Source organism: Myotis myotis, unplaced genomic scaffold, assembly GCF_014108235.1.
Source record: "Myotis myotis isolate mMyoMyo1 unplaced genomic scaffold, mMyoMyo1.p scaffold_m19_p_6, whole genome shotgun sequence".
NCBI classification, from domain to species: Eukaryota; Metazoa; Chordata; class Mammalia; order Chiroptera; family Vespertilionidae; genus Myotis; species Myotis myotis.
In genome coordinates this window covers 35,149,561-35,162,458 of record NW_023416368.1, presented here as the reverse complement: position 1 = coordinate 35,162,458, position 12,898 = coordinate 35,149,561, and the positions used below count along the sequence as shown (strand labels likewise).

General features: G+C 46.1%; 1 protein-coding gene across 3 annotated transcripts in view; it reads right to left on the bottom strand.

Moving 5' to 3' along the window:
• The window catches only part of KIF3A (kinesin family member 3A), a 42,874-nt gene extending 36,699 nt beyond the window's left edge, over positions 1-6,175 (bottom strand). The window contains exons 1-2 of one of the 3 annotated variants that reach the window (XM_036313704.1): positions 6,003-6,175; positions 2,904-3,177 (exon numbers count right to left, since the gene is read on the bottom strand). In XM_036313704.1, the coding sequence (XP_036169597.1) occupies positions 2,904-3,177; positions 6,003-6,008 (280 nt within the window). In that variant the 5' untranslated portion in view covers positions 6,009-6,175. The remainder of the gene's footprint in view (positions 1-2,903; positions 3,178-6,002) is intronic. The other 2 variants (XM_036313703.1, XM_036313705.1) reach the window with 2 other exon arrangements.
• Positions 6,176-12,898: the final 6,723 nt, after the last annotated feature.

Here is a 12,898-nt window from a genome sequence, read left to right as displayed (position 1 = left end):
GTAATGATAGTCTACTAGAAATAATAAGTTTAGCAAGGTTGCAGTATACAATAGTTTTTAAAAAATAAACTGCAAAATACAATGAGATACCACTTCATAATATTAGCATGGCTACAATAAAAAAGACAAATAACAAGTTTTGTCAAAGATGTGGAGAAATTAGGAACCTCATACATTGTTGGTGGGTACATAAATGGTGCAGCCACTATGGAAAAGTCTGGCAGTTAACTTTTTGACCCAGCAATTCCACTCCAGGTAACATATACATAAAAGAACTGAAAACATGTTCACACAAAAACTTGTACAAGAATGTTCATAGTAATATTCTTCATAATAGCCAAAAAATGAAAATAATTGTTCATCAACTGATAAATGAATATACAAAATATACTATATCCGTACAATGGAATATTATTTTGCCATAAAAAGAATGAAGTACTGATACATACAATAAGGATGAACACTGAAAACATGCTAAGGAGTCAGACACAAAAGACGATGTAGTGTGTGATTCTATTTATATGAAATGCCCAGAACAGGCAAACTCATACACACAGAAAGTAATAAGTTGTTGCAGAGTAGGAGAGAGCAGAATTAGATGTAACTACTAATACGGATAAAAGTTTCTTTTTTGGGGGGTAATGAAAATGTCTGGAAACTGATAATGGTAACAATTGCACAACACTATGAAGGTGCTGAAAACCTGACTTGTACACTGTAAAGTGGTTAAAGTAGTAAATTTTATGTTATTTGAATTGTTATCTCAATAAAAAAAAAACCCTACTAAAATAATCAAGTGCATTTCTATACATTCACAATGCATAATTCCAAAAATGAAATTATAAGAACAGTTCTATTCACAAAAGTATCAAAAAAATAATTAAAAACAAATTTATTAAAACTATAAAAATACTGATATAAGAAATTAAACAAGACATAATAAATGGACAAATATATCATGTTCCTGGACCAGAAGACTACAACATTGTCAGAATAACAATTCAACAAAATCCCAGGTTACTTTGGTAGAATTTGACAAGGTGATCCTAAAATTTATATGAAAATGCAAAGGACACCAGAAAAAACACACAATAATTTTGAAAAAGAATAAAGTTAGAGATCATATATTACCTAATTTCAAAACATTATAAAGCTGCAGTAATCAAAAGAGGATATACGTGGAATAGAATAGACAATCCAACATAAGCCCACACATTTGTGGTCCCTTCATTTTTACCAAAAGAACCAAGTTAGTTCCAAAGGAAAGGATGGCCTTTTCAACAAATGGTGCTGGAACAACTGGATATCCACAGGCAAGAAGGAAAAAAATAGGGAAAGAACTAGACTCTTACTTCACATCACATACAAAAACTCAAAATGGATGACAGACCTAAATGTAAGACCTAAAATGTTTACAACTTGTAGATAAAAACATAGGAGAATCTCACTCACAGGGAAGGAAGAGCCAGGGTCCTTTCTCCAGCCTATAATACCCACATGAGCTGCTCTGCCCATTTACCGCTCTGACCTTGTCTAACACACTTGGGTTTGTTCACTTGATGCCAAATCCTCTGGCCTCTTCTCATTCCTGGAACACACCAAGCACATTTCTGCTTATGGGGCTTTGTGCTTGTTTGTTCCTCTGCTTAGAATGTACTTCTCTCAGCTATCCACGTGGGTAGATTCCTACTTTCTTCGGCTCTGCTTTTATGGCACTTGGTTGAGCGTCGACCTATGAACCAGGAGGTCACAGTTCGATCCCCAGTCAGGGCACATGCCCGGGTTGTGGGCTCGATCCCCAGTGTGGGGCGTGCAGAAGGCAGCCCATCAATGATTCTCTCTCACCACTGATGTTTCTATCTCTCTCTCCCTCTCCCTTCTTCTCTGAAATCAATAAAAATATTTAAAAAAAAAAAAGAAATGAAGGATACACTAACTGATCTGAAGAACAAACAAACAAGCAGAACTGAAACAGACTCACTGATACTCACAGAGAACTAAACAGACTCACAGAGAACATTTTGACAGTTGCCAGATGGACAGGGGGTTAAGGGGATAGGTGAAAAAAGGGATTAAGAAGTACAAATTGGTTGTTACAGAATAGTCACGGGTATGTATAAAATACAGCATAGGGAATATAGTCAATAATATTCTAATAACTATGTATGATGTCACTGGGTACTAAATTTATGAGGGTGATCACTTAGTAAGTTATGTAATGTCTAATCATTGGGGCGCACACCTGAAGCTAACATAATAATGTATGTCAACTGTAATTGAAAAATAAAAAAATTTTAATGGGAAAAAATTGGCCAAACAAGTTGTTACTACTCTCCCAATTAATTATAATACAGACTTCATAAAAATAAAATAAATATACATTAACCATACAACCCAGCAATTCCACTCCTAGGTATCTACCCAAGAAAAACCTTAAAATGTATCTGTACAAAGCCTTAAAAGGAATGCTCATAGCAGCATTTTATATAATAGCCAAAAAATTGGAATCCAGATTTCCATCAAAGATCATAAAAGGTGATATATTCAGCAATAAAAAAGAGCCAAACTACTGATAGATGCTACAACATGAATGACCCTCAAAAAAAGTATGCCAAATAAAAGAAAATAGATAAGAAAGATGACAGTGTAGGGTTTGATTTATATGACATTCTGAGTAAAGGTGAAACCATAAATAGAAAGCAAGTCAATTGCTACCTGGGGGTGGGACTGTAAATGAATATAAAGGAACTTTTGGGGGTGATAAATTGAATTGTGTGCTAGTTTCACAACTGTATGTGTTCACTACAACTCATCAAACTATAATTGCAATAAGTGAATTTATGGGTTACTAATAATACCAAAATAAAGTTGTTTTTAAAGAAAGAACTATACAAAGTACTCACCATTGTAGCCTTCAAGAACAGAATCAATAATAGGCCTTGCAGTTAAGTTATAAACATCAAGTTGTTTACTCTCTGGTCCAAAAACTGTATCAAAAGTAAATGTCTTTGGAGGTTCATTGGAAGAATCGGTCTTATGTACAGTGATAGTTCCCCTCATTTCATCCACACTGACAGCCTGTCTGTAGCACATGGACTTCTCTCTCTCATTGAGGGGTCGGCACCTCACAACCACCTTCACATTATCACAGCTTTCTGGCTTCTCTGACTTATTGATCTGGTGGAGAAAATATTTACATGAAAAGAACATTTACATTTACCTTCAACAGATTAAGTTTAAAATTTGAAAAAGGTGACTATGCCATCTCAGTGCCTTGCACATGTAAGTACTCCATAAACATCTGTTAAATGCAGTTCAACATCTTACAGCTAATAGAAAAAGTGTACTTAAAAATGTGAAAAAGAAAAGTTTCTTTTACAATACAAATGAGCGGAGGGAAAATAAACTTTACATTTATAGTAAATGCTACTCAAGCAGAAATGAATCAGTATGTTATTGTCATTCTGCACAAAAGTCCCGGAATTCCTGAGTTTCCTACCTGTAGGAAACACATGTGAACAAAATGAACAACTTTAATCATCAAGAATATAGTAGGTAGCAGGTCTTCTGTTCTCCTGAGACTTTTATTTTTTTATAATGAATTAGTAAAATGTTTTTTATCATATAATACATCCATATATAGTCTATTTTCTTTATAGAAGACGACAATAAATGAAAGACAAAAGGGGGAAAATGGCAGCAGAGAAAAATGTTTTAGTATGACTACTATTTGATACTCTTCGATGCACTAGAGAAGCAATCTACTTAAAACTCTTCAATGGTTTCCCACAAATCTTAGGATAAAAATAAAAATCCTTGCCGAAACCGGTTTGGCTCAGTGGATAGAGCATCGGCCTTTAGACTGAAAAGTCCCAGGTTTGATTCCGGTCAAGGGCATGTATCTGGGTTGCGGGCATATCCCCAGTAGGAGATGTGCAGGAGGCAGCTTATCGATGTTTCTCTCTCATCGATGTTTCTAACTCTCTATTTCTCTCCCTTCCTCTCTGTAAAAAATCAATAAAATATATTTTTTAAAAATCCTTAAGGTAAGATCTGGCTCTGGCCCATGTCTACCTCTCCTATCTTCTTTCACAAGTTACCGTGCTTGGCTCTCTTAGCCACAGCCACAGTGGCTTTCTTTTAGGCCTTTTATTGTCACCATGGTCCCTCTCACCACAGACCTTTTTACGTGTAGTTCCTTCTGTCTAGAACATCCCTCACTCCCCTCTTCATTTATACTGCAGGTCTCAGCTCAAAAGTCACTTCACCTGGGCAGACTTCTGAGTAGGTCAAATCCTTGTACAGGCATACCTCAGCGATACTGCAAGTTCAATACCAAACCACAATAATAAATGGAGTAATGTAATAAAGAGAGTAATGCAATAGGAGTCATCATCTTTTTGCTGGTGGAAGGTCTTGCCTTCAATTTGTAAAAACACAAAACATCTGTGAAACGCAATAAACAGCAATAACACAAGGCATGCCTGTGTAGGCCCTGAGAGCACTTCTCACTTTTGCATCCGGTTACAATTACACTTTTGATTACTCATTATTTAATTAGTGTCTGTTTTTCTCTGCCTACACCAGAGGTTGCAAACAGGTCGTCAAGGGGCTGAATTCAACCCACAGATGTCTTTTGTTTGGCTCATAGTATATTTAAAAAATCTCTCGGCCCGGCCAGTGTGGCTCAGTGGTTGAGAGTCAACCTATGAACCAGGAGGTCACGGTTCAATGTCCAGTCCATGCCAGGTCCATTGTGGAGTGTGCAGGAGGCAGCCGATCAATGATTCTCTCTCATCATTGATATTTCTATCTCTCCCTCTCCTTTCCTTTCTGAAACTAATAAAAATATTAATTTTTATTTCGTTGCTAAAAGTTAAAAATTGAAAAATTTCACAAAATAACAATTACAGATTCTCTTGAAAAAAAAAAAATAGATGATCTGACATCTGTAAGCCAGCATTCCTACATAGCAACACTTAATCAATCAGAACCTACTTCTATTGTATGCCACCAACTGACTTCATTAATGTTAAGTGGCTTGTCTCTATAAACATGTATGGTTTTGACCTCCGCCCAAGAAGACAAGCTTCTCTCTTTCCAAGGTCAAGAACCAGGCTGGTTTTGCTCAATATCGCATCTCTGGTGCCCACCATGTGGTTGGTGCCCAATATTTATTCAACGGATTGATAAACAATTTGAAAGCAACAAGGAACAAATATTGAGTATTTAATGCTAAGTGGCAAGCACTGTCCTTTATTTCTCCTGAGCAGTATCTTATTTCATCCTGATAACAACCCCATGAGGAAAAGTAAAATTATGTGGGAACTAAGGGCTCAGAAAGATTAAATTGTCCAAGGCCTCGTAACAATCAAATAACCGGCCATGGCTCAGGTGTTCTGATCCTATACTGGACTACGGTCACCCCTTTCCTAAGTGCACAAGACAAGGGTACCACCCCCCACCCCCTCACACACAAAGACACCTAGGGGTTACATTCTTGCACTGTAAGCCAAGGCGCCCCAAGAGAAATGACAGCTCGATTCAGGGGCCTGGAGTAGGGGCAGGCAGCCCTCGCTCTGCTGCCTTCCGGAGCCTGGCTCCGCGGTGGAGATCCTATGGTGTGCGGAGCATCCAAAACCGACTCTCTGTGGCCGCTCCCAGATGCCCAACCCAGCGGGCAGAGCTGAAAGCCAGAGCGCATCCTCTGGCACAGCGCCTCCATTCCAGCAGCGCAGGCCCCGCGGGATGCAGCAGCGACAAAGGTAGCAGAGCTGGCCCCGGTCCCTCCCAAGGGCAGGAGGAGGCCCGCGCAGCCCAGGCCCACCCACCAGGCTCCCCAACCGCCCGGGACCCGGGACCCGGGACCTGGGGCTGGGCCGGGCCTGCCCCGCCCCACCCCGGCCGCCCGCCAGCCTGCTCCGCGCCTCCATGGCAACGGCCGCACCCCCGGGCCAGGCCGCGGAGCTGAAGAACCACAGCGGCTGAGCCATTCTCCTCACCGGCATTGTGGCTCTCTCCCCTGCCCGTGGACGTCCGGCCCAGGGTGCAGTCCAACGACGCGGGGTTCCCGGGACCGGCTGGCCGAAGATGACTGAAAAACCGCCTTGGCGCTCCCGAGACTGCGGCTCCGGGCGAGAGTGCGCTGTGCGCAGGCGCACCCCGGGCTCGCCCCGCCCGATTCCCTGGCCTCGGGCTTCCTCCGCCGCTTGAATTACGCCTGCGCAGAGGCTTTCCAGTCCGTCTCCTAGGACGCCAGACAGACTGCGCCTGCGCAATGCGGCCATTCCGCAGCGCTACAATTCTGGCTCGTTTCGGGGCGGGGATGGCTGGCTGTCACTAGTTGGGAAAAGGAGGCGTTTCCAACCCAAGCCCCATCTTCTGGCTCTTGCAATACTCCAATATTTAAAAAAACACTAGCAGCCCTGGCCGGTTTGGCCCAGTGTTTGGAGCGTCGGCCCGCAGACCGAAGGGTCGTGGGTTCAATTCCCGATAAAGGGCACGTACCTCGGTTGCAATTCCCGGCCCCCTGTTCACATCTCTCTCTCTCTCTCTCTCTCTCTCTCTCTCTCTCTCTCTCTCTCTCTCTCTCTCTCTCTTCTCTCTTTCTTCTCTCTCTCTCTCTTCTCTCTCTTTCTTCTCTGTCTCTCTCTCTCTCTCTCTCTCTGTCTCTCTCTCTCTCTCTCCTCTCTCTCGATCAATGGGAGGAATATCCTCTGGTGAGGATTTTTTTAAAAAACACGAAAAGAAAAACCCCAATAGCAATTGTACATTGTGCCCCCATCTGAAGAGCTAAAGACTTTAGATACATTACTGCGATTGATTGATGACTTGTTTATGATCTCTCACCATTAGAAGGTGAGGTCGTGAGGTGTTTTGTCAACATCCTCACTAGTATCTCCAAAACTTAGAATGGGACCTAGAATAGGACCTGGCACAGGGTAGGTTTTCAATATATTTTTATTAACGAATTAATGATCCACCTATCATCTTTCTTATTTGAACCTCTCCCCTGAACACCACTCCCCTTGGATATGTAATAGGCATTTCAAATTTATTGTGTCCAAAATTGAAAGGTTGACTTCCATCCCTCCCCGAGTATGCATCCCTACCACTCCTACCTGCCTCCCACCAAACGTCAGAGAACTTACCTCATCACAAATGTAACCAGAATTCTGACAGTTGTTTGGGTCAAAACCAGTCTCTTTCTCTCATGCCCAATATCCAGAGCTTGTTGTCTGTATCTTCAAAGGTAGAACCAGAGTCTGACCATCTTTCACCACTGGCACCATTGCTCATCTGTATTGCTACAACGGCTCAGAAACTGCTTTCCTTGCATGCATTCTTATCCCCTCTTAGTCTGTTTTCAACACAGGAGCCAGAGCGATAATCTTAAAACATGAATCAGATAGTGTCTTTCCTCTGTTCAAAACCTGTCAATGACTTTCCATCTCACAGTGTAAATGTTACAAACCTTCTTCCCATGTCCTACAATCTTCCCCTTGCTCAGTGTCTGCACCAGTCCCACCTGGCCTCCTTGATTCATGTCATCACAGGCATGCTTTGCTTCTACCTTAGAATACAAGGGCTTTTGCACTTGCAGTAGGAACTAATAAAAATAGCTATGAAGCATTATATTTCGTGCCAGTGTACTGTTCTAATTACTTTACTTTCTTTTAAAAAATTAATTTAATTCACATAATAACCTTTTGAACTAGGTATACTGGTTATTTTTAAAGAAAATGGGAATAGCTATTTTACAGATAAAGAAACTGAGGCACAGCGCCAAGTAAGTAATTTGTCCAAGGTTATACATACGGGCAGCGACAAAGCTCAGATCCAAACGGAGGCCCTGAAAAGCTCTCCCCCTGGATATCTGCCTGACCCCGTAACCTCCTTCAGAATATCTGCTCACACATCACCTCAGTGAGCCCTACTACCATCTATTTTAAAATTCCAACCTTCCACTCCAGTCTTATCTCCCCTTCCGGCTCTTCCCATAGTACTTACATCATCTGACACACTATATATATATCTCCAGCTTTATTGAGAATATCATCACATATCACATAATTCATCTATTTAAATTGTACAACTCCATAGTTTATGCTATATAGAGAGTTGTGCAACCATAACCACAATCAATTTTAAACATTTCCATCACCCTAAAAAGAAACTCTATACTCATAGCAGTTACCCTCACTTGCCCTGCCCCCCTCACCAACATCCCAGCCCTAGGCAAATACCAATCTACTTTCTGTCTATAAATTTGCCTATTCTGGATATTTCATATAAGTGATATTATAGAGTTTGTGGCCTTTTATGAATGGCTTCTACCACTTAGAATGTTTTCAAGCTCCGTCCCTATTGTAGCATGTATCAGTCATTATTTTTTAAAAAGTACATTTTATTGATTTTTTTACAGAGAGGAAGGGAGAGGGATAGAGAGTTAGAAACATCAATGAGAGAAACATCGATCAGCTGCCTCCTGCACGCCCCCTACTGGGAATGTGCCCGCAACCAAGGTACATGCCTTTGATCGGAATCGAACCCGGGACCCTTCAGTCCGCAGGCCAATGCTCTATCCACTGAGCCAAACTGGTTAGGGCTCAGTCATTATTTTTTATGGCTGAATAATATTCCATTGTATGGATATACCATTGTGTGAATAGGCCACAATTTATCTGATTCAACTATTGATGAACATTTGGGTTGTATCAGTTTGGGGCTATTACAAATAGTGCTGCTCTGAACATTAGCGGGTGTCTTTTGTGCACACATGTGCATCTCTGTTGGGCATATCCTTGGGAGTGAGACTGTGCGGCTTCCATGTATTCTCTGTATTTCCGGACTACAGTCTACGCGGGCATGTCTATTTTATTCATTGTTATGGCCCAGCGCCTAAGATACTGTAGGTGTTAAATAAATATTGCTCAACGGGAAACTGGGATGCATGAATGAACGATTTTGTAAGGGAGATCATCGCTTTTTGTGGGGGCGGGGGGGGGGGAGAGAGGTGGTCGAGGCTCTGGGAGGTCAAGTCGCTTGCACGAGGTCACACTATGAGTCAGAACTCCTCGCAAGCCTGTCTAAGGAAAGAAGCAGGTATGTGGCCGGCGTCCTTCTCCCGGGCCCGCGGGGTCACCAGCTGCCCCATCCCGGCTGGAGACAGCGTGGGGCAGGGGCTTCGGGCGGGAAGAGGCGCGCCCGGTCCGGCCGGGTCCCCGGTGGGCGTCCCTCGCCGCAGGAGCCCGTGCCAAGGAGGGGCGGGCTCCGCACCCGCCGCGCCAGGTGAGGCTGCGCTGGGCCCGCTGAGCCCGCCTGCCCCGGGCAGCCAGGGCGCCGCGTGATAAAAGGCCGGGGCAGCCGCTCCGGACCGAGGACTCGCGCTCGCGATGGCTTCGGGCGCACGGTCCCCGCCGTCGGAGGAGCCGCCGGACGGGCGTCCGATCTCATTGGCCGCTAGGCTCCGTCCCCCGCCGCCTCGGAGAAGGAAGGTTCCCCGCGCCGTCCAGGGGGAGGCCCGGGGGGCGGGCTGCGCGGACCCCGCGAGCCGCAGGCCCCGCCGCCGCCCCCACGGCACCGCCGGAGTCCCCGCGCTCGCTGCGGCTGAGCGACTCGGTGGGCCCCCGGAGCGAGCGCCGGCTGGTCGCCCACCTCCACCTGGCCCTGGGCCTGTGGCGGGGCGGCCACCCCCAGGTCCCGGTCCCCGCGACGGGGCCCTCCCGGGAGCACGCGCATCCCCCGCTTCACGCGCGCTCGGGACGCGGCCGGCCCCACCTGCACCCGCGCTCAGGTGAGCCGCGCCCGGGAGGCCGGGCAGAGCCCCGGGTGGTCCCCGCACGAGGCCCGAGGCGGGACTCACTGGTTCTCTCCCTGGGGGTTGCCCAGCGAGTAGAGTAGGTGCTTGAACGGCCTGTGGGTGGGGAGCTCTGCCCCGGACGGGAACCGGGCGCGGGGAGGGGCCGCAACGCTGGGCCGCAGGGAGGCGCTTCCCCCTCCACGATTTTTTCTCCTTCTTTTCTTTATTGATTAAGTTATCACATATGTGTCCTTATCTCATTAAGGCGAAGGGGCTGCTCACCTTAAGCAGGCGGCTCCTGCCACAGGTGGGCGGGCCCAGCCGCCACCCACCTTCCCTGCCATCCCCATCCCCGCTTTGAGCCGGTGGAGCTCCGTGGCGCTTTGCAGGAAGTCGTGCTGCAGCTCGGGAGGCTGCGGGACTTCTTCCCCTTCTCCCACACCACTTCCAACCTGGCGCTCACCACCTGCCGCCGCCTCCTGGCTTCAGTGACGGTAGGGAGCCCTGGGAGGGATGGTGAGGGGACCTCCCCATGCTGGGCTCTAAGTACCTGGCTGCAAGAGGGAGGCCTAGCATCCGACCCTCTCCGCACCCGCCTGTGCCTGCGGCTTAGTGCTGTGTGCTCGTCAGGGGGGCTTGGAGTCGGGAGGACCTCGCTGAGAAGGGACCTGCTGTGCCATAAGGTCGGCTGTGCTTGTCTGGACCTGTCCAGCTCGGCCGAGCCAGGATGGGGCTTCGGGTTCCCTGAGAAGGTGTCCATTCCCCCTTCCAGTCAGTCCCCTAGTGAGGAAAGGAGGACTGACTAGGCATCGGTCCTTACTGATACCAGGAGCAATGCCACTGGTCAAATCTAAAGCTGCCACTAACTTGTTTATGGAGGAATACAATCAGTCTTTTAAAAAGGAGGTTGGGGGTGGGGGCTTAATTTCTTTAAAAAAAAAAATCACAAGTGCTTCACAGTTTGTTTCTGACATCCATCTTCTACTCACTGGTTTGTTCCACACTGCACATAAGGGAGAGCTTACTCCCCATTGTCACCATCACCTGCTGGAGACTCGCTGCGAAGGCCAGTGAAGAAGAGGAGGTACGCACCCTGGAGTCCACTCTGGACCGCGCTTGGAGGCCTCAGGGTGTAACACTGGAGCACTCAAGTTTCCTGTGTACTTGGGAGTGGTGGGCATTTTGCTTTTGTTTTAAATATATTTTATTGATTACAGAGAGGGAAACGTCAGTGATGAGAGAGAATTATTGATCGGCTTTTCCTGCAGGCTCCACACTGGGGATGGAGCCTGCGACCCCAGGCATATGCCCTGACCAGGAATCAAACTGTGACTTCCTGGTTCATAGGTCGGTGCTCAACCACTGAGCCACACCAGCTGGGCAATGGTGGACATTTTGAAAAAGTTATTAACTCCCCACGATATCTGCTGTCCTTTTTAAAAAAATATTTTATTTATTTATTTTTAGGTGCCCTCAACGAGAATCGAACGGGTGACCTTTTGGTGCACAGAACGATGCTCAATCAACTGAGCCACACTGGCCAGGGCTCTGCTGTCCTTCTTAGGCTTGTCGGACTCTGGGAGCCCACAAATGGAGAATCAGAACAGCTTCATCTCCTGGCCCCGCAAACCTGAGCTCCTGGCAAATAGATCTTGCCTCATTGGTTGATGCCAGATGCCACCTCCCACTAAGCAGAGGCATCTGCTGTTGAGCTAAGAAAATGGCCTCACAAACCATGTGGCCTAATGTCCACGCCTGGACACTACATCTAAGAAAGGTGCTTGAGACAATAAGATGTGACTGTGCCCATGAAACTGGTCCTCAGGGACTCTTGGGCCCCTTTGGAGAGGAGCAGGGGTGGAGGAGAAGCCTCCACAAGAGCTCCAGGCTTGCTTCACTTCTACCAGAAGATCCTCTCCCAATGCCCTTCCCAGACCTCCCTCCCTCCCCTTTGGGTATACTGGCACCACTGCCACTTCCACCGGGTCTCCCTTAGCTGATCTCAGGGTCTGAGGGGATAGAAGTCACTTGTGTCCAGTTCCAAACCTTCAATGAAAATACTTTTAATTTTTGTTTAATATAATTTATGCCCCCAAAAGTTACTCTGCCCAACTAAAAATCAAGTAAGTGACCTTTAAAAGAAAGATTTCTAAAGGTTATAGTAATACTTTATCTAAAAAATCAAAACCAAGTCTTTAATGTACTTGGTACTTGAATGTTTACATAGAGACAAGCCTTATTAGTCCGGGGGGGAGGGAGGGGGGATCAAAGTCTTTCCAAAACTGAACTGCCTTAAAACAAGGCTAAGGGGAATGTGTTTGCAGCTATGGTGTTGCCAAAACTGAGGCTGTCTGGTGCAAACCACGGAACTCAAAAGCCTACTTTTTCTCTCTACCACAAGCAATCCTGGTAGGGCTCAGGAACAGGTCCTGGAGAGCTTTGGGTGAGTTCCTACCGCTGAACAGAGAAGATGGCATAGCCCCTGTCTCCAAAGCACCTTTGGGTGTGAGCTGAAGTGCAGGTGGGACTCAAAAGCTGTTTGCAGGGGGTGACCATGTGATATTCACTACACGTTGTAACAGCTACCGAGGGACTGGACAATCTAGATCTGGGTTGGGTTTTCCCTCAGAAGTATTTTCTGTCAGGTCACTTGAAGACAGTTCTATTTGGCTCACGGATGTCCAGCCCCATGGATAAGAAAACAAAAGCTACCATGCCGTGTTACAGGGCTTTGGCCTCTTTATTGTCTTTTTACAGTTAATTCCACGCATAAAGGACTTCATCGAGTACTGTGGCTCTGACTATACCCCAAGTGAGGTGCTAAGGATGGAGCTGGCTATTTTGGACAAACTGCACTGGGATCTCTGTATTGGGACGCCGCTGGACTTCTTGAACATCGTGAGTACAGGGAGTTTGCAGAGTCTACCCTAGACTCATCTGTGCCTTTGGAACAGCTCACAACAAAGGACGGCCAAGCACACGCGTGCACACGTCCTTGCACATGCACCACAAAAAGGTGACCCACAAGGCTCATGACACATGGAGCAGTGAAAATGTATCTTAAATCCAACACGGTTCCACCAGACTTCCACTTCT